The 21991-nt window shown below is 50.7% G+C and overlaps 1 protein-coding gene and 1 non-coding gene across 8 annotated transcripts in view; one reads left to right on the top strand and one right to left on the bottom strand.

The window, feature by feature from the left end:
* TNFRSF8 (TNF receptor superfamily member 8) overlaps positions 1–21991 on the bottom strand; it is an 86532-nt gene that overhangs the window by 50275 nt on the left and 14266 nt on the right. For 6 of the 7 annotated variants that reach the window (XM_019033460.4, XM_019033524.3, XM_063702729.1 and 3 more), the window contains one exon: positions 8196–8283. In XM_019033460.4, coding sequence (XP_018889005.1) covers positions 8196–8283 — 88 coding nt within the window. Of the gene's footprint in view, positions 1–8195; positions 8284–20451; positions 20535–21991 lie in introns of all 7 variants that reach the window. The other variant, XM_063702740.1, reaches the window with a different exon arrangement.
* On the top strand, positions 14726–14829 carry LOC115933361 (U6 spliceosomal RNA). Its single transcript, XR_004069214.1, has one exon. It is a non-coding gene; the product is annotated as a U6 spliceosomal RNA (small nuclear RNA).

The following is a 21991-nucleotide window of genomic DNA, read 5'->3' on the forward strand; positions in this document are numbered from 1 at the left end:
AACTCCATCTCAAAAAAAAATAAAAAGAGGTCGGGCGCAGTGGCTCACACCTATAATCCCAGCACTTTGGGAGGTCGAGGCAGGCGGACCACGAGGTGAGGAGATCGAGACCATCTTCGCTAACATGGTGAAACCCTGTCTCTCCTAAAAATACAAAAAAATTAGCCGGGTGTAGTGGCAGGCGCCTGTAGTCCCAGCTACTTGGGAGGCTGAGGCAGGAGAATGGCATGAACCCGGGAGGCGGAGCTTGCAGTGAGCAGAGATCACGCCACTGCACTCCAGCCTGGGTTACAGGGTGAGCCTCTGTCTCAAAAAAAAAAAAAAAAGACAAGAAAAATAAAAGAAAAGGGGAAAATTGGACATTTTCAGGCACGATAACTCATGCCTGTAATCCCAACACTTTAGGAGGCTGAAATGGAAGGATCACTTGAGGCCAGGAGTTTGAGACTAGCCTGGGCAACAAGGCAAGACCCCATCTACAACAATAGAAAATTAGCCAGGTGTGATGTCACATTGTACTCCTAGCTACTCAGAAAGGCTGAGGTGGGAGGATCACTTGAGCCCAGGAGTTGGAGGTTGCAGTGGGCTATGATCATGCCACTGCACTCCAGCCTTGGTGACAGAGCAAAACCCTGTCTCTGAAACAATACAATACAGTACAGATGAAATAAAATAAATAAGAAAAGGGGAAATTTGGACACAGAGACAGATGTGCACACAGGGAGAACGCCATGTGAAGATTGGAGTTATGCTGCCACAAGCCAGGTGACCCCAGTCCCCAGCCGGGGACCAGTACCAGTCCATGGCCTGTTAGGAACAGGGCCACACAGCAGGAGGTGAGTGACGGTGAGCAAGCATTACCTCCTGAGCCCCACCTCCTATCAGATCAGTAACGACATTAGATTCTCATAGGAGCGCAAACCCTATTGTGAACTGCACGTGCAAGGGATCTAGGTTGCGTGCTCCTCATGAGACTCTTAATGCCTGATGATCTGAGATGGAACAGTTTCATCTCAAAACCATCCCTGACCCCCCTTCATGGGAAGAATCATCTTCCACGAAACCAGTCCCTGGTGCCAAAAAGGTTGGGGACCACTGGTTTAAGCCACTCAGCCTGAGGTACTTTGTTACAGCAGCCCCAGCAAACTAACACAAATGTTCTTCCTGCAGGCTAAGTGGCTTCTCCATCTTCCACCCACTGGGAACCCTTCACACCCAGCCAGATCAGGCTGAAATACCATCTTCTCATGGAACTTTCCTGATCATCTGACCCCACCCAGATCCTCTCTCTGGGTCCCTTTAAAATCACCCTCTCAGAGCACCCAGAGCCTGCTCTGCCAGGGTGTGGCAGGCCAGACCTACCAAGATGTACCACCCCAGGAGCAGCTCCACCAATGGTTGATGGACATTGGCATATAAATACCCCAGCTCCCTCACCCTCAGCTGTTCTGCACTGGCTCCCAGAGGCCCCCAGAGGGATTAAGCCCCAGTTGCCCACAGCAGTAACTAGCTTTCTAACACAACTTTATAAGCTGCCTTCCCTTCCGTCTGCCACTTCCCTACTTCCAAATTGGTGTTTCCAGGCATCACCAACTGTACTCAGATCATTGCCTCAAAGTCTGTGCATCAGTCTGCTCAGGCTGCCATAACAAACTACCACAGACAGGATGGCTTAAACAACAGAAATTAATTGTCAGTTCTTGAAGCCAGAAGTCCAAAATCAAGGTATGGGCAGGGCTAGTTTCTTCTGAGCTCTTTCTCTTTGACTTATAGATGGACTGTGTTCCCCATGTCCTCCCACAGTCTTGTCTCTGTGTATATCTGTGTCCTAATTTCCTTTTATAAAGGCACCAGTCATATTGGATTTGGGCCTATCCTAGTGAACTTATTTTAACTCAATTGCCTTTTTAAAGACCCCATCTCCGAATAAGGTCACACTCTGAGATTCTGGGGTTAAGACTTCAACATAGGAATTGGTTGGGGGATACGGGCATGATTCAGCCCATAACAGTCTACTTCTGGGGGAATTCAAACTATGGCACCCCCTTTTCTTACAAGCAGATAGAAAAGTCTCAAATTGGTATAATATTTGTCTTATTGAGATTGAGTTTGTGAGGGCAAGATGATAGCTGCCCCCCCATGGTTGAATCTCTAGGGTCTGATAGAATGCAAATACACAAAACATATTGGGTGAATCAATGAATGAATGAGTGGGCGGATGGGTGGGTAAATGGATGAGTGGGTGGGTGGGTGGGTGGAGGGACAGATGAGTGGGTGGATGGGTGGGAAGATGGGTAGATGGGTGGATGAGTAGGTTGGTGGGTGGATGGATGGATGAGTGAGTGCGTAGGTGAATGGATAAATGAGTAGGTGGATGAGTGGGTGGGTGGATGGATGAGTGGGTGAGTGGATGGATGAGTGGGTGGGTGGATGGATGAGTGGGTGGGTGGATGGATGGATGGATGGGGGAAGGGTGGATGAGTGAGTAGATGGGTGGATGGGTAGATGGATGGGTGAATGGATGGATGGATGGATGGGGAAAGGTGGATGGGTGGATAGATGGGTGGATAGATGGATGGGTTAGGGAAAAGCGGATGAGTGGGTAGATGGATGGATGGGTAGATGGATGGATGGGGAAAGGTGGATGGGTGGATAGACGGATGGGTTAGGGAAGAGTGGATGAGTGGGTAGATGGATGGATGGGTAGATAGATGGATGGGGAAAGGTGGATGGGTGGGTAGATGGGTAGATAGATGAATGGGTTAGGGAACAGTAGGTGAGTGGGTAGATGGGTGGATGGGTGGATGGATGGATGGATGGATGGGGAAGGGTGGATGGGCAGGTAGATAGGTGGATAGATGGATGGGTTAGGGAAGAGTGGATGAGTAGGTAGATGGGTGGATGGGTAGATGGATGGGTAGATGAACGGATGGATGGATGGGTGGATGCAGACCAGTGGTATAGGGGCTTTTCCTCACTGTAAGCTCCCATTCTTCCTCCTTTGAAACTATCTTAGCACAGATACCCTCTGGAGTATCAGATATATATAAGCATGTCACCTCCCCTACTAGTGGGTTGCTCCCAGGAGGCAGGACCTTGTCCTTCTCTCCCCCAAATAACCCTATATCCAACCGAGCTCAATAAATGCTTGCTGCATTGGGACAGTCCTATTTCCTTCTACTGCCTTCCATTTCCTCCCTTCCACGCCCACATACTTCCTCCTATACAAAAGAACCCTGGTGGATTTTTCAGGCTTAAAGAAAGACAAGACTAGGATGTACCTGCGAGTGGGATGGACAGGAGAGAGAGGCTGGTCTGACTTCAGCAGAGGGAGGTGCCAGGGGGACAATGGAAGCTTGGCCCTATGAGGCAGCGGCTGGCTGTCACAGAAGAGTATGCAGGGCAAGTTAGCCATATTCATTCATTCACCTATTCTTTCAAAAATTGAGACTCTACTATGTGCCAAGCCCTGGGCTCAGGGCTGGGGATCCTGCAGGAAGACGATAGACAAGTCATGACACATGGAAGGAGTGTTAGGAAAGTGGAACCATGGGAGGCACCCAGAGCCCAGAGCCAAGACCTTTGAGCTGGCTTGGGGTCAGGGAGGGCCATCCCTCCATCCATCCAACAAATATTTATTTCTCTTTTTTTTGGTTTTTTTTTCGAGATAGAATCTCGCTCTGTGGCCCAGGCTGGGGTCAGGGAGGGCCTACACTTAAGTGGACCCTGAGGAATGCAGAGGTGTGAGTCAAGCACACAGGGACAGTGGGGGGCCAGGAGGTGCTGTGAGGGGGCTCTGCTGGGACAGTGTCAGAGGGCACAGGGGAGCCCAGCACACTCAGCTGAAGCCCAGGATGAAGAGGGACTGGGCGGGGGAGGGGGAGGCGGCAGGGGCAGCAGCTGTCATGCCAAGTGGGCGTGCCCATGCACAAAGCTGAGCTTTAGCCAAGGGCAGCGGAAGCTGGGGGAACCCACAAACCCCCTCCTCCTCCTCCTTCCTGTTCACAGCCTTCAGAGGAACCCTCAGCTCCTGGGACAAGATGGGATACACCTGCCATGCTCCCTACCTAACACTTGGCCTGGCCTCACATCCTTCCCCTGAACCTGGGCAGGCCTCAAACTTCTGCAGGAGAGACCCCTTCCTGTGGGGAGCGAGTCTGCACACAAAGAGAGGGTAGTCCAGGAAGATGGAGAACAGGAAGGGCTTTGTAGCCCCCGCATTAGCTCTTCACTCGTAAACTCTTCTGCCTCCCAAATTCGAGGCCTTGAGGGTCACTATCAACTACAGTTGAAGAGCTCAGGAGACTGTACTCGGTGGTCATGTTCACGGCCCAGCCGAGCCACTGATCCGCGTGTGGCCTTGTGCAAATCCCTGAACCCCTCGGTGTCCAAGTTTCCTCTCTGATTTCTTATCAGGGTTGAAGGTGGGTAAAGGGCCCAGCACAGTGGCCAGCACATAGCGTGCTCCATCGGTATGAATCGTGGTCATGGTTATGAGTCAGCGAATGAGCTCCCCGTCACCAAGAGTATGTAAGCAAAGGGCCGGGGACCTGCTCTCAGGAGTGCTGGAGAGGGCATCACAGGCCTGGGTGCAAGGAGGGATTCGATGACATCTACACTTTTCAATCTCAAAGGTCCCTCAGCTTCCTTCCTCCACCAACCCGCCCACGTGCAAACCCAGCCACACAGCTGAGTGCTGGCTGCAGAGGGCAGGCAAAATGTCAAGAAATTTCCCCGAGAGATCAAAGAAGGGGTTTTTGTGGGTTTTTCTTTTTTCTTCTCTGGCTACACGGAAGCACAAGGTCAATAAAACACCAGTAAAATGCCCCACCCACCACACCAATATGGAGTAGTCAGCCCCAGCCAGCACTGGGCCTTAGAGAGGGGAAGTGGGGAGGAGGGAGCCCCCTCTTCCTAAGTCACAGCTTTTAAGTGGAGGGAGCCTGGGACCTGAGATGTCATTTTTCTCTCCACCCACTCCCCATCAAAGCCCTTTCAGGCTGGAGTCAAAGGGGCCAGAAGAGTATGAGAAGGAAGTGTCTTTCTCCTTGTGGCTGGGATTGTGGGTCCCATGAAAAGTCATAGAACACTGTGGGCCACTCCATTCCAGAGGATAAAAACCACAGCAAGCGGGCCCTGGGAGAACTGAGTGGGAACCACCACCAAGCAGCAGGCTAGCAAGGGAAGGCCTCATGGAGGAAGGGGTTCCAGAATTGCAGCAGGTAGGGACGGAGGGGAGGGCATCCCACATGGGGACAGGCATGTCCAAAGGCCCAGAAACTAGGCCTGGCACAGTGGCTCATGCCTGTAATCCCAGCACTTTATGAGGCCAAGGCGGGCAGACCACTGGAGGTCAGGAGTTGGAGACCAGCCTGGCTAACACGGTGAAACCCCATCTCTACTAAAAATACAAAAACTAGCTGGGTGTGGTGGCACATGCCTGTAATCCCAGCTACTCAGGAGGCTGAGGCAAGAGAATTGCTTGAACCTAGGAGGCGGAGGTTCCAGTGAGCCAAGATCACACCACTGCACTCCAGCCTGGACTACAGAGACAGACTCTATCTCAAAAAAAAAAAAAAAAAAAAGAGAGAGAGAGAGAAATAAACATTTGTTGGATGGATGATGAATGGATGGATGGATGGATGGATGGATGGATGGATGGATGGATGGATGGATAGAAAGGTAGATGAGAAAATGGCCAGGAGAGGGGTGGGTGTATGGATGGGGGCGGTGAATGGGAGGATAATCGGAGGGATATGGGAAGGCGATGGTGCTATGGACTGAATTGTGTCCCCCACAAGGTTCATATGTTAAATGTGTTGAAACCCTAACCCCAGTGTGACTGTATTTGGAGATAGGACTTTTAGGAGATAATTAAGGTTAAATGAGGTCATAAGGATGGGGCCCTAATCCAGTGGGATTGGTGGCCTTATATGAAGAGGGGGAAAGAGAGAGAAAGAGAGAGAGAGATCGATCTTCCCACCATGAGAAGACTGCCATCTGCAAGCCAAGAAGACAGCCCTCACCAGAAACCAAATCCTCCAAAAACCTTGATCTTGGACTTTCAAGCCTCCAGAACTGTAAGAAATAAATGTCTATTGTTTAGGTCACCCAGACTACAGTATTTTGTTATGGCAGCCCCAGCAAACTAATACAGATGGATGGATGGATAGGGGCTAGATGGGAAGAAAAATGGAAAGGGGATGGGAGGGGTGGGTTGGTGAGTGGTTAAAAAGATGGGTGGGTGGGCAGGTACATGGATGGGTGGGCGGGTGAGGGGGCAGGTACTTGGATGGGTGGGTGGATGGCCGACCAGTGAAGCACTGAAAAAACCAGGGGACCCACCTAATAGATCATTCAAAATCAACACTAAACCAAAAATAAAAGCAAGAAAGTCCAATAGCATCCAACCCACTACTTTTGCCCATACAATGAATACTTTGAATCATTGTTGGAAATAGAAATCAAAATCAAATACAAAAACATCAAATTCTTTCCAAGAATGTTTCCCTCTGTCCTTTGGTGGCCTGAGCACGAGCCTGGTCTGCATCTCATGGGGGAGTTGAGGCCACAAGTCTAGGAACTGACTGACCTGGGTTCCTGCGCAGCTCCAGTGGAATAGCCCTGATGGCCATAACCTGTCACCACCCTCCAGACAGTACAGCTGGGTGGATGGGTCCCTCCGCCCCCACTGTCGGAAGCCCTCCAGACGATGCCCGCCCACTTGCAATGGCCTGCTGTCCTCAAAGCAAGAAGTGGCGATGATGAACCAGACACACACAGACTCCCTCCCACCCTTGCTGGCACAGCTAAAGGCTGATGTCCCCGTGACAATCTCTGTTCCTGGAGGTCAGAGACCACGAGGGCATCATTATGTCCTGCCCCGCCCATCTAAGACCACTGGTGGTGCCTTGGGACTTTTGATAATAACCACAGGGGCAGAAATGCTTCATGACCCTATTCCAGCTGCTTATCTCCTCGGGCCTAAGCATCACCTACAAAATGGAAAGAACAACACTCACCCCAGCTCCAGAAGGATTTCCTGGTAATTGACTAGAAGTCAATCACGGTGCTGGGGGTGGGGGAACATTCCAGAAAGGGAGCTCTGGTCTGGGAGCTCCCAGAGAAATCTATTGTCCAGGTTGTCCCAGGATAAACACGTGTCCTGAGCTGGGGCAGTCAAGAACGGCAAAGAGGCCAGGCACGGAGGCTCATGCCTGTAATCCCAGTGCTTTGGGAGGCTGAGGCAGGAGGACTAATTGAGCCCAGGAGCTCAAGACCAGCCTGTGCAATATAGCGAGACTTTGTCTCTATTTTAAATTAATATAAAAAAATTAGGCCGGGCACATTGGTTCATGCCTGTAATCCCAGCACTTTGGGAGGCTGAGGCGGGTGGATCACCTGAGGTCAGGAGTTTGAGACCAGCCTGGCCAATATGGTGAAACCCTGTCTCTACTAAAAACACAAAATTAGCCAGGTGTGGTGGTGCATGCCGGTAATCCCAGCTACTTGGGAAGCTGAGTCAGGAGAATCGCTTGAACCCGGGAGGTGGAGGTTGCAGTGAGCCGAGATTGCACCATTGCACTCCAGCCTGGGCAACAAGAGCAAAACTCCGTCTCAAAAAAAATAAAAATAAAAATAAGAGAGAAAAGAAAGAACTGCAAAGGACTTCCGGGCCCCAGAAATGAAGGGTGGTCAGAGGATGTTGACAGCCCAGGCTTTGAGGTCTCTGAGCCCTGGGCCCCAGCCCTGATCATTCCACCATTTCCCAACTGTGTGACCCTGGTCATCAAGGGAAGTGGCTGGAACTTAACCCTGCCAAGCCCCAGTAGCCTCATCTGCAAATTGAGTGTAATAAAGGATCATTGCAAGCACTTAATGAGATGATGCCGTGCATATAAATGTCTCGGACTCATGGATAGTAAGTGTCCAATTAAGGGAAGCTCTACGTTAAAAATAAAAACTCATGGAGATGGACATTCTTGTGGCAGCAAGAAACACAGTCTCAATTCTACAGCCCTAGCCTTCCGAGAGAGTCCCTGGACTCCGCGACGCTAGGAATGACCTGCAGAAAACTGTAGCCAATTATGACGATGACGGTTGGCTCCAGTTTCCCCACTCATCAATCCCCCAAGAGGGTCATCAATTGAGGACAAATTTCCCCCCTTCTCCCCACCCCCAATGCCCCCACTTACCCGTGGGGCAGCGGTAACAGCACCTCCTGACAGCCTTGTCATAGTAGTGGCTGGGGTTTCCATGACAGGTGTCCTCGAAGGGTCGATCCTGGCAGGTCAGAAAAGCTGGTGAGGCCAGGTGGATCCCAGATATCCATACTCCCTCTGTCCCCACCAGTCCCAGGGGGCCTGAGATGGAGCTTTGTAATATAGGAAAGAAATCAGGACGAGAACTCCTGATTCCACAAACCCACACCGCCCTTACGCTTCCCCTGCTACTCCAGCTCAGGCCAGAAACTTTAGCGTCTCCCTTGACTCTCTCCTCTCAGACAACCTATCAGCAAATTCTCCTGGCCCTTTTCATACCATAATCATCACCACCTTCACCTGGGGCTAGTCACCATCCCATCGCCCTGGGATTAACATAATTGCTTCCTACCTTGTCTCTGGGATGGGCCCAACAATACGAATTTCTGGTAAACGTATTTGTTGAAGTCTAAGACACCCGTACAAAAAAGTGCACAGATCTCAAGTTACAGCCAACTGCATTTTTACAAGATGAACGCACCAGGCAATCAGCACCCAACTCATCAAATGGGACCTTGCCAGCCCCAGCTCCTCCGTCATCCCCCCTCCCACACACTCCTCCCAAAAGGCTGATTTCTATCGCTCTATTAGTGTTGACTGCTTTTGGATTTTACATAAAGTAGAATTACGCAGTCCATTCCCCTGCAATCGGCCTCTTTAATTCATCATTATATTGTGAGAATCATTCACACTGTTGCAAATAACAGTTGCTCATTTCTGTCCATTGCTTTTCAGTATAGCATCGCACAAATATGCACAATTTATTTGTCTAGTCTACTCTCTCTTTCTTAATTTGTTGAGACAGAGTCTTGCTCTATTGCCCAGGCTGGAGTGCAGTGGTGCAATCTCAACTCACTGCAACCTCCACCTCCTGGGCTTAAATGATTCTTGTGCCTCAGCCTGCCAAGTAACTGAGACTACAGGTGTGTGCCACCATGCCCAGCTAGTTTTTGTATTTTTAGCAGAGAGAGTTTCACCATGTTGGTCAGGCTGGTCTTGAACTCCTGACCTCAAATGATCCACCCGCCTTGGCCTCCCAAAGTGCTGGGATTACAGGTATGAGCCACCACTCCGGGCCTGCTCTCGATAGACATTCCACTTTTTGGTTATTATGATAGTGCTGCTGGGAACATTCCTGTATACATGTTTTAGTGTCCAAACGTACATGCTTTTGTTGGCTATATACCTAGGAGTGGAACTGCTGGGGCATAAGGCATGTTCAGTTCTGATAGATTCTCCATCCAGGCTTCTAAAGTAGTCGTACTAGTAGGCACTTCCCTGCAGTGTCTGAGGATTCCAATTGCTCCACATCCTTGTCAGCACTTGGTGGTGTCAGTTTTTAAAACTTTAGCCATCTTGTTGGATCTGTAGTGATACCTCATTGTGGTTTTTATTTGCATTTCTCTGATAAGTAATGTTGTTGGGCACCTTTTCCCACATTTATTAACCATTTAGGCATTCTTTTTTGTAAGATGCCTATTCAGGTCTTGTGGCCATTTTTTTTTTAATTGGGTTGTCTGGCTTTTCTTATTGATGTGTAGGGTTCTTTACATATTCTAGATACACGGCTTTTGTTGATTATATGTACTGCAAGTATCTTCTCGCATCCTCTGGCTTGCCTTTTCACTTTCTTTATGGAGGCTTTTGACGAACAGACATTCTTAGCTTTAATAAATTACATATACTAATCTTTTCTTTTATGGTTAATGCCTTTTTTTGTCCTGTTTAAGAAATATTTGCCCACTCAGTGTCACTTAGATATTCTCCTACATTAACTCCTAGATGAGATTGTTTAATCGTTCATATTCAAGTTTCATTCTTGTGCATGGTGTGAAGTAGGGGTCGGAGAGGCTCACTCTTTTCAGGAAGGTGTGGTTTTTGTTTTGTGGGTTTTTGTGGGGTTTTTTTTGTTTTGTTTTTGTTTTTTTTTTTTTTTGAGACAGGGTCTCACTCTGTTGCCCAGGCTAGAGTGCAATGGTGCAATCATGGCTCACTGCAGCCTCAGCCTCCCAGGCTGAAATAGTCCTCTCTTTCGCCTCAGCCTCCCAAGTAGCTGGGGCCACAGGCATGCACCCCCACACCCATCTAATGTTTTACTTTTTGTAGAGACTGGGTCTTGCTATGTTGCCCAAGTTGATCTCAAACTCCTGAGGTCAAGTAATCCTCCTGCCTCAGCCTCCCACGATGCTGGGATTACAGGCGTGAGCCACCTGGCCCGGCCTCAGGAAGATATGTTTTTAACAAGCCCCCCATGTGTTTCAAGGGTTCTTTGAAAGTGAAGCACCATCATAAGAAAGGGTTCAAGAGAGGAAATTCTTTGTTGAGATTCCAGGGAAAGAGTTTTGTCTTTCCAGATGGAATGACAGGGGAACACCATTGCACTTTTCTGGGGTGATCCAGGATGTGAAACTTCTGGGGTGGAGCGAAAGGGAAAAGAAGGGAAGCAGGAAGGGAGGCAAGAGAAGGGAAGCAGGAAGTGAGGCAAGAGAAGGGAAGCAGGAAGTGAGGCAAGAGGCAGGGAGGAAGCCTTGTAGCATTTCCATGTCTTCAGCATCCAAGATGGTGCCTGGCAGAAAGGAGGTGGCCCCTGGTGCGATGTGGGGCTTTCTTGGTTGAGGGAAGGAAGCAGAAGCCACTTTCCCCCAGGAGAGAGGCCTGGCTGGCCTAAAGGGCTGCCTGACTCTTCTCTCCACTTGAGGGAGCAGTGAAGCTTCCGGCATGTTCAGGAAGCAGCAGAAAGCAGCAGCGTGGCTGAAAGGTGGATAAATGGGGTGTTGGTTACATCATTCTTTTTTTTTTTTGCATGTCTGAAACATGTCACCATATTAATTTGAAATAATACATGAACCTGATATTTGCCCAATAGTCACATGGCGCTTGAGTTGTCTCCCTTCTTATTTAATCCAGAGCCCAGGGCCTTGAGGACACCCTCCTCCCTCCAGCAGGAGAGGAGAGTGTCCTCTCTTAAGTCACCCAGAGGGCTCCTGGGAGCCTCTCCAGGGGGGCAGGAACCTGCCAGGACACCCGAAGTGCTCCTAACCCATAGCATCTCACCGGGTGAGTTCAGTAGCCTGCACCTGGGGCTGGCTGGAGGTGTGAGGGCTCACTGGCAAGGCCTGCTGAGTGTGGGAACATTCTGGGTCCTTGTCCTTGGTCTCCCCTCCCGGCCTGCCTGCTAATCTCACTGACAGCTACGGAGTCTATGGGGACCATGGGCCCAGGCCCTGCTCACTCTGCTGGGGCCTGGGGCACACCTGGGGGGCTCTGGCTGCTTATGTTTCCCTCCTGCCATCACACCTGGGTCAATGGAGGGGTAGGGGGTGCAGAGAATGGGGAGCCCATGGTATTGCACATTACTCCCCCGAGTCTGGCCTTGGGTGCCTGCTTTCACACAACTCCTCCTTTACACACTGCTAGCTCTTTGGGGCCAGATCACTACCCCATGTTACAGATGAGGAAACTGCAGCCCAGAGAGGTGTAGCCACCTGCCCAAGGTCACACAGTAACTAAGTGCAGAGAGGTTTGAGCTTCACCGTGTCCCCAATTCTCCCCCATCTCTGGGCCACAAGCTACCCATCTTTAAAATAAAAAAACCCAGGGCCGGGCAAGGTGGCTCACACCTGTAGTCCCAGCACTTCGGGAGAATGAGACAGGAGGGTCAGCTGAGGCCAGGAGTTCGAGACCAGCCTGGCCAACATGGCAAAACCCCGTCTCTACTAAAAATACAAAAAAATTAGCCAGGAGTGGTGGTGGGTGCCTGTAATCCCAGCTACTCAGGAGGCTGAGGCATGAGAATCGCTTGAATCTGGGAGGTGGAGGCTGCAGTGAGCCAAGAACGCACCATTGCACTCCAGCCTAGGCAACAAGGGTGAAACTCCATCTCAAAAAAAATAAATAAAAATAGGTATTAAAAGCCCAAATATCCTCGAAAGAGCGTTCCCAGGAGAAACAAGCTCGACCACTCTGCTATCAAGTTCCCACTGACCACAGAGTCCGCCATGAAGAAGATAGAAGACAACAACACACTTGTGTTCACTGTGGATGTTAAAGCCAACAAGTACCAGAGCAAACAGGCTGTGACAAAGCTCTATGGCATGGATGTGGCCGAGGTCAGCACCCTGATTCGGCCGGATGGAGAGAAGAAGGCATATGTTCCACTGGCTCCTGATTACAATGCTTTGGATGTTGCCAACAAAACTGGGATCATCTTGGCTGGGCACGGTGGCTCATGCCTGTAATCTCAGCACTCTGGGAGGCTGAGGCCAGCAGATCGCCTGAGGTCAGGATTTCGAGACCAGCCTGGTCAACGTAGCAAAACCCCGTCTCTGCTAAAAATACAAAAATTAGCCGGGCGTAGTGGTGCATGCCTGTAATCCCAACTACTCAGGAGGCTGAGGCGGGAGAATCCCTTGAACCCAGGAGGCGGAGGTTGCAGTGAGCCGAGATCGCGCCATTGCACTCCAGCATGAGCAACAGAGTGAGACCCTGCCTCAAAAAAAAAGAGAATTAAAAAATAAAGTAGTGATAAAAATAAAGTAGTGATAAGTATACGTAAAGAGAGTGAGAACACAGATGTACAAAGCCACATATGTAAATAGCATCTCAAGGACAACAAATGCTGGGAGGTGGTGGCTTCTTTTCAGCAATAATTCTCGGTAAATCCATAGCTTGCCACCGGAGGGCAGTCTTCTTGCTGTGCGGAGGGGCCGTGGGATCTCAACCTGGTGGGATGTCCAGCCTGTGCCTCTCAAATCCCCTTGGAAGGAGGAGCAGAGGACTTGGGGCCCCATTTTCCATGTGGAGCTGAGCAAGGAAGGGGCACCCCCTTCCCCTTACACAGGCCCTTCACCTGTCCCAGCTCCTGGTGGAGAAGGAGGCAAGGGCCGGGGCGTCTGCCGCTGCCCGGAGAAGTCTGGCCCTGTGAATTTCCAGGCCCACCCTGCCTGGCTCATCAGCTCCTGCTGCCCTGGGGAAGAGAAAGAGGGGAGCTGGGATGTGCTCGGGCCCTTGCCTGGGAGGGAAGGAGGGATCAGAAAGCGAAGAGTGGGAGGGGGAAGCCCAAGGACTGGAGGGGGGGCTTTTGGGCGGAGTTCCCCGCAGGTTCAAGGCAAAGTGAGGTGTCCACAAGGTAATGAGCTGTGCAACCGGAGGCCCTCCGCCCCACCTTAGTGGCGTCAAGATGAAGAGAGGGTGGCCTAAAACCTTACCATTTTCAGGTCTGTCTATTTCCAGGTTGGTTTGGTTTTCCCTACAAGACCAGTTAAAGTTCACTTTCAAAAAGCCCCACCTGGCCTCAGCCGGACCATACCTGTGGGAGACGAGTCTAGAAGCTGTGGGGTGGGCGGGGAGTTAGATAAAATGCAAAATCCCCGGAGGGGCCAGAGCTGAGCAGGGCCAGCGAGGTAAGCACCCCTCCCCTCCCTGTCTCCTGGGGATCTCCACTGCTGTGCGCTCTATTATTCAAGGTGAGGCCCCAGGCCAGCAGCAGGGGCACCACCTTGGAACTTTCTCAAAATGCAGAACCCCAGACCTCCCTAATTGGAATCTGCATTTTAACAAGAGCCCCAGGGAGTTTGAGATGCGCTGGCCTAGCAGAAGCTGAGCGGAAAGAAGTGCAAATGCTGGAACGGTTTGCTTTCCATAGCAAAAGTAATTCTAATAGCCAACAACTGTCAGCCCATTTTACAGATGGGGGAGACTGAGACGTAAGGACGAGAAATCTGCCCAAAGTCACACAGCTGGTCAGTGTTAGAGCCAGGATTTGGCACGTGCTCTGATCCACCAGCTTCTGCTGCCTGGAGTGGGGGGGTGCTGTAGTCCAGGGCTCTGAGATCCCTGCTCCCCACTCCCCATGAGACTGAGGGTTTTTTTGTTTTTGTTTTTTAAGACGGAGTACTCGCTCCGTCGCCAAAGCTGGAGCGCAGTGGTGCGATCTCGGCTCACTGCAACCTCTACCTCTCGCGTTCAAGCAATTCTCCTGCCTCAGCCTCCCAAGTAGCCGGGACTGCAGGCGCTTGGCACCACACCTGGCTAATTTTTGTATTTTTAGTAGAGGCAGGGTTTCACCATGTTGACCAGGCTGGTCTCGAACTCCTGACCTCAAATGAGCCACCCACCTCAGCCTCCCAAAGTGCTGGGATTACAGGCATGAGCCACCATGCCTGGCCAAGACTGACTGCTTTTTGAAATGCTTGCTTCTCCCTGGCCCCCAACCTATCACTAGTTCTGTCTGTTTAACCTGCAGTTTTACCCCCACATCTACCAGCTCTTCCTCACCTTCCTGCCATCTGGACTTGACATTGACCACCTGAGGGTCTCCTCTCATCTACCCCATCCACCACGCCCAGCTCACAGTGCAGACACCAGACTGATCTTTTGAAAACACGATCTACTGTCTTCCCCTCCATCCTATTGAAGACCCTCAGATGGCTTCCAACCCAGCTATGAATAAAGCCCAAAGTCTTGTGTTCGCTTCGATAGCACATATACTAAAATCAGAGCAATACAGAAATTAGCATGGCCCCTGCATAAGGATGATACGGAAATTCATGAAACAGTCCATATTTAAAAAAAAAAAAAACCAAAGTCTTAACAGTGGCCCAAGAAGCCCTGCCCTCCTTGCCTGCCTGTGAAGCCCCTGGTACTCTCTCCTACCAGCCTCTTTTTGCCACTGGCACCCCACGGGCACCCCACTCCCTGCAGCAGCCTGTGCGTGCTGTTTCCCTGCCTGCACTGGTCCCTAAATCCAGTGCACCCCCATTCATCCTTGAGACCTCACTCGTGAGTGCCACTTCCTCTGGGAAGCCCTCTCTGATCACCCCCATCCAGGTCATGTGCTGTGTGCCTACCGGAAGCTTTAACGGACTGTTGGTTTCCCTGCTCACTAAGGTTGTTGGCAGAATTCATTTCCTTGTAGTTGTAGGACTGAGGTCTTGTTTCTTTGCTGACAGCCAACTAAGGGCTGTTCCCTGCTTCTAGGGACTGTGGCATCCTTTGGCTCATGGCCCCCTTACTCCATCTGCAAAGCCGGCAATGGTGGGCTGAGTCCTTCTCACATCACATCTCTCTCTTTGCCTCTATCATCTCTCTCTAACACAGCCAGGAAGGGTTCTCTGCTTTTAAGGACTCCTGTGATTAGATTGGGCCCGCCCTGATAATCCAGGATCATCTTCCTGTCTCAAGATCCATAGTCTCGGGTTCCAAGGATTAGAATGTGTGGACATTTGGCCAGGCGAAGTGGCTCGCACTTATAATCCCAGCTCTTTGGGAGGCTGAGGCAGGAGGATCACTTGAGCTCAGGAGTCTGAGACCAGCCTGGGCAACACGGCAAAGGAGAAAAGCCCGTCTCTACAAAAGATGCAAAAATTAGCCGGTTGTGGTGGAATGCACCTGTAGTCCCAGCGACTCGGGAGGCTGAGATGGGAGAATCTCTTCAGCCGTGGTTGGGCCACTGCACTCCAGCCTGGGTGACAGGGTGAGACCCTGTCCCAAATTAACAATGTAGAATGTATGGACATTTTAGAGGACTATGCGTCTACCGCCACACCCTCGCTCCTAAGCAACCACTAGACTATACCACCACACGCCAAACTCAGTCACCTCCTAACTGTAGGACTCTGAACCCCTCTCTCCACACTCAGTGCTCACTTGAGCTCCAGACCAAGAGACTACCTGAAACTAAAGTCCTCCTCCTCCCCGTCTTTAAACACACCCATCCCTGGCCACAGGCTCCATCCCTGGCCACAGGCAGCACCTCTCACAGTTGTCCCACTGCAAGCAGGTGCCGAGTTGAGTTTTCCCCAGTTCCTGCACAGCTGAGAAAGAGTGTGCAGGGCCCCATGCTGCCTGGCCCCAGGGTTGGAGATAAAACCCAAAGACAGTGGACACGAAAACAGCATAGAGGGTGGAGCCTGGAGTCCCTGGCTGGAAGGAACTCAGGGACAGGCAAACACCTTGAAATGATTTTTGTGTAAGAGTTGAAGAAAGAAGAAAAAAATATGAAATGCGGCTTACCAAAGACAGGTTTATCTTGGAGAATAAAACTGAGGCCAGGCGCAGTAGCTCACGCTTGTAATCCCAGCACTTTGGGAGGCCAAGGCAAGTGGATCACCTGAGGTCGGGAGTTCAAGACCAGCCTGACCAACATGGTAAAACCCCATCTCTACTAAAAATACAAAATTAGCCGGGCATGGTGGCTTATGCTGGTAATTCCAGCTACTCGGGAGGCTGAGGCAGGAGAATCGCTTGAACCAGGGAGGCAGAGGTTGCGGTGAGCCGAGATCACGCCACTGCACTCCAGCCTGGGCAAGACGAGTGAAACCCCATCTCAAAAAAAAAAAGAGAGAGAATAAAACCAAGAAGGCCTTCTGGCCAATTTCATTCAGCAGCATTTTTTTTATGGACTAAGGGTATTTAAGGGTTCTGGGATGGGAGCTTTTCGCAGGCTAGGAATGTTTCTGTGTGGAGGAGAGTTTTACTGTATGCTGGGAATGTCTCTGGTCAGAGGGGAGGTTATCTTGGGGCTGGCATGTCTCGAGTCAGATGGGGGTGTTGGAATGTTTCTGGTTGGAGGTGTCATTTGTGGTTTATGGTCATGCTGACGTTAGCCGTTAGGCTGATGTTTTGGGGCTGGATTTAGGCGGTTTTTAATCAAGGAGAATTTAAAACGGCAATGCTTGTCCAAGATGGTGACGCTCCTGCTCTGTCAGTTAGCAACCATCATACCATCCTCACTGGGTCCCCAGGAGCTAGGGTGATATATTCACATATGTGCTCATATACGTCTCCTTACATGGCAAAGGGGAATCAGGGTGGTAGATGGCATCGAGGTTGTGAACCCGCTGACTTTCAGATGGGAGATTCTTCTGGATTGTCCAGGTGAGCCCAGTGCAATTTAAGGGAACTTAGAAATGCAAGAGGGAGGCAGAAGAGAGAGTCCGGGAGTCAGAAAAAGAGATGAGTACGGAAGCTCTTCACTGTCATTTCCCAAATAGCGTTTCATCAAATGCTGGGGCTACCGGATGGTAACAGATGATAAGCAGAAGAACACAGCCAGGTGCAGTGGTTCACACCTGTAATCCCAGCTCTTTGGGAGGCCAAGGTGGGAGGATTGATTGAGCCCAGGAATTCAAGACCAGCCTGGGCAACATAGCAAGACCCTGTCTCTATAAAAAAAAAAAATTTTTTTTTTTTGACAGAGTCTCATTCTGTCGCCCAGGCTGGAGTGTAGTGGTGCGATCTCAGCTCACTGTAACCTCTGCCTCCCAGGTTCAAGCGATTCTCCTGCCTCAGCCTCCCGAGTAGCTGGGATTACAGGCATGTGCCACCACACCTGGCTAAGTTTTGTATTTTTAGTAGAGATTGGGTTGCACCATGTCTCAAACTCGTAACCTCAAGTGATCCACCTGCCTTGGCCTCCCAAAGTGCTGGGATTACAGGCATGAGCCACTGTGCCCGGCCTAACAAAAATTTTTTTTAATTAGCTGGGCATGGTGGCATGTGCCTGTAGTCCCAGCTACTCAAGGAACTAAGGTGGGAGGATTGTTTGAGCCCAAGAATTCGAGGTTACAGTGAGCTATGATTGCAACACTGCACTCCAGCCTGGGCAACAGAGTGAGACCCTGTCTCATAAATAAATAAACAAACAAACAAACACAAATAATCACTGGAGTCCATTCGAGAGGTTTCATTTTAGATCACGGGGCTTCTCAGAACCTTTGATGTGGTTACTTACTCTTTGATTCTCCAAGGAAGGATATGGGGGCTAGTCAGAAAACTCTGCAATGTTTCTCAAACTTCGTTGGCCATAGAACCTTTTTTCTCAGAACTGCCATTGCCAGAAAGTGAGTTTGAGGCCGGGCCTGGTGGCTCATGCCTGTAATCCCAGCACTTTGGGAGGCCGAGGCGGGTGGATCACTTGAGGTCAGGAGTTTGAAACCAGCCTGGCCAATACGGCGAAACCCCCCTCTCTACTGAAACTACAAAAATTAGCCGAGCGTAGTGGTGCACGGCTGTAATCCCGGCTACTCAGGAGGCTGAGGTAGGAGAATCTCTTGAAGCCGGGAGGCGGAGGCTGCAGTGAGCCAAGATCACATCAGTGCACTCCAGCCTGGGTGACAGAGTGAGATTCTGTCTCAAAAAAAAAAAAAAAAGAAAGAAGGTGACTTTGGGACATGTTGCCTTTGGCACTAGGGAAGCATTAAAGGGTTTCAGGGTCATTAATGTGGTGGGGAGGTGGACAGGATGGAGGAGAGCGAGTCCGCTTTAGCAAGATCACGCCTTGAGTCCGAATTTAGCAACTGGTCGATCCTCACTTCCCACCAAGAAATCCCTCCTGCCTCCCAGCAATCCCGTGCCGGCTCCATGAGCCAATTGTTGAGACTGCAGGGATCCTGAAGATTCCAGGGCCGAAGCAAGTGTCGGAGCTGCATCCTTAGCTACAACTCAGACAAGGTAAAACCCACCCAGCCCTGAAGTACGTTCCCGGGCAGCAACAGCCGCCACGGGACGATGGCAGCTACAAAGAAAAATGCAGTGGGCCGGGCGCGGTGGCTCCCACCTGAAGTCCCAGCACTTTGGGAGGCCGAGGCAGGCAGATTATTTGAGGTCAGGCGTTTGAGACCAGCTTGGCCAACATGGTGAAACCCCATCTCTAGTAAAAATACATAAAAATTAGCCAGGCGTGGTGGTGGGCCCCTGTAATCCCAGCTACTCGGGAGCCTGAGGCAGGAGAATCGTTTGAACCTGGGAGGCAGAGGTTGCATTGAGCCACGATCTCACCACTGAACTCCATCCAGCCTGGGCAACAGAGTGAGACTCTGTCAAGAAAATGAAAAAAAAAAAAGAAAAGAAAAAGGGAAAGGGAAAAGGAAAGGGAAAGGAAAGGAACGGAAAGGGAGAAAGAGAAAGAGAAAGAAGAGAAGGAGGGAGGGAGGGAAGGAAGGAAGGAAGAAGAAAAGAAAGAAGGAAGAAGAAAGGAAGGAAGGAAGAAAAGAAAGAGAGAGAGAGATGGATATAGTGGACCTGAAGGAAAAGGAAGCGGGGCCCAGCTCCCCAGGAGTATTTGACTTTCTGATCCTCTTGGAGGTGTCTTAGGTTCCTGCGCCAGCCTCGGGCCACTTGCTCAGAAGGGGCTTGTGTATTTACTTTTTGTTTGTTTGTTTGTTTGTTTTTAAGACAGGGCCTCGCGGTCACCCAGGCTGGAGTGCAGTCCTGCGATCATGAACACATCTCACTACAGCCTTGACCTCCTGGGCTCAAGTGATCCTCTCACCTCAGCCTCCTGAGTAGCTGGGACCACAGGTGTGTACCACCATGCCCGGCTAATTTTTTGTTGCCCAGTTTGTTCTCAAACTCCTGGGCTCATGAGATCCTCCTGCCTCGGCCTCCCAAAATGCTGGGAATACAGGCGTGAGCCTTGGCGCCCAGCCTGGTGTGTTTGCTTGCCCACCTCCCTCTCCCAGACTGTGTGTGGGGAGGGGGCGGGGCACATGCCCCCCAGACCGTTTGGAGACAGAGGAAACTCTTGGCCTGGCCGCTGCGTCCTGGCCTCCCTCACCCGAATCAAGAGTGGGAAGGGTGCCTGCCCAGGCTGGGAAGGTGAAGGTGGAGTTTAGGAGTTTCCTGGTCTCAGCAGGTTGGAACCATTTCAGGAAACTGTGTGGAGGCCACACTATCTGTGCACGCACTCTCTGAGCAGGAACCGTACCTGGCAGGCAGCAATCCGTCAAGAAAGTTGATGGCTGAAATGAAGCTGTGGGCGACGCCTCTAGGAGTTCTTAGCCCCCTGGAGGACCCAAGAACCCAAGGGGAACCTGCTGGGTGGGGCTTCCAAAGCAGGCCCCAGGCTCGCCCCAACCACCAGCACTGATGTGCTGTTTAACCTCTGACCCCTTTTGCTGCCTCCAGAGCCCTGGGCAAAGCTGGCGAGGACAATGGCACCATCTGTGGTGCAGAGCCTCATCACTGCAAACTCTGGAGCCTCCCTCCCCTACTGACCCAGGCAGAAGTAAAGATGGGCTCCTCTGGACTCCTGCAGGCCCGAGACAGTCCCCCACGCAGTACTGGCCACCCTCTCTTCTGTATTCCCCTTCCCACACTGCCACCCATCGAGGGCAAGGACTGGAACTGGTTCATCTCCATGGCTGTATCCATAATGCCCCACATACAACAGGCACCTAATAAGGCTCACCTTTATTTGCACAGCACTCACTGTGTCCAGAAGCTGCTCTCAGCACTTGACACATATTAACTCATGTCATCCTTACACCAGCCCTACAATACAAGGTAGCTACTGTTATTAGCCCATTTTATAGATGGGGAAACCGAGGCACACAGAGGTAACTTAACTTGCTCAAGGTCACTAGTGTCAGAAGCAAGGGATAACCTTGACAGGCTGACAAAAAAGTTCATACTTTTAACCAAATACTCTACTGTCTCTCAAAGGTGGCTCATGCCTATAGTCCCAACACTCTGGGAGGCCAAAATGGGTGGATCACTTGAGGTCAGGAGTTCGAAACCAACCTGGCCAACATGGTGAAACCCCATCTCTACTAAAAATACAAAAATTAGCTGGCATGGTGGCACGTGCTTGTAATCCCAGCACTTTGGGAGGCCAAGGCAGGTGGATCACTTGAGGCCAGGAGTTCGAGGCCAGCCTGGCCAACATGGTGAAACCTGTCTGTACTAAAAATACAAAAATTAGCCGGGCGTGGTGGCGGGTGCTTGTGGTCCCAGCTACTTGGGAGGCTGAGGCAGGAGAATCACTTGAACCCAGGAGGTGGAGGTTGCAGTGAGCCGAGAGATCGAGCTCAAAAAAAAAAGAGAGAGAGGAAATGTGAGGATGGAAGGAGAGTTCAGAGTGATGCAGGGCCAGGGACCAAGGAACACAGGCAGCTTCTAGAAACTGGAAAAAAGCAAGGAAACATTTTGCTACAGCATATCCAGAAGAAAAATAGCTCTGCTGCCTTATCATAGACTTTTTTCTTTTTTTGAGACAGAACCTTGCTCTGTCACCCAGGCTGGAGTGCAGTGCTGCGATCTCAGCTCAATGCAACCTCTGCCTCCTGGGTTCAAGCAATTCTCGTGCCTCAACCTCACGAGTAGCTGGGACTACAGGCACACACCACCACACCTGGCTAATTTTTGTATTTTTAGCAGAGACGGGGTTTCACCATGTTGGCCAGGCTGGTCTCAAACTCCTGGCCCCAAGTATCTGCCCACCTCAGGCTTCCAAAGTGCTGGGATTACAGACTTGTCACAGACTTTTGACCACCAGGGCTATAAGACAATACCTTCATGTTGTTCTAAGCCACCAAATGTGTGCTAATTTGCTGTAGCAGCAAAAGAAAACTAGCATACACTGTAACCAGGCTGAATAAAAGAGCCTAGGCTTGGGTTGGAATGAATGAACAGGATAATGTGGGGGCCAAAAAAAGGGGGTCTTGGGCTTGGTTAATAGAAGTAAGGTGAGTCTACTGGGGAGTGGTCTTTGGCCCAGGTGGCACCAGGACTTCTACAGTTGACTCTGGTACCCAGAGATTCATATCAGCGGCTTGAACTCTGTAGAGAGCTCCACATTTCAACACCCAACCCCCACTTGTTCTTGAGCATGGGCAAAATAGAACTTTTCTCCAAAACACCTGTTCTATCCTTCGCTTGTTTTTTCCCACATCCCAAAATGACACCTCCATGCAGCCAGATACTGAGCTCCAAAATACGGACAGGATCCC

This window comes from Gorilla gorilla, chromosome 1 (assembly GCF_029281585.2).
Source record: "Gorilla gorilla gorilla isolate KB3781 chromosome 1, NHGRI_mGorGor1-v2.1_pri, whole genome shotgun sequence".
Lineage (NCBI taxonomy): Eukaryota > Metazoa > Chordata > Mammalia > Primates > Hominidae > Gorilla > Gorilla gorilla.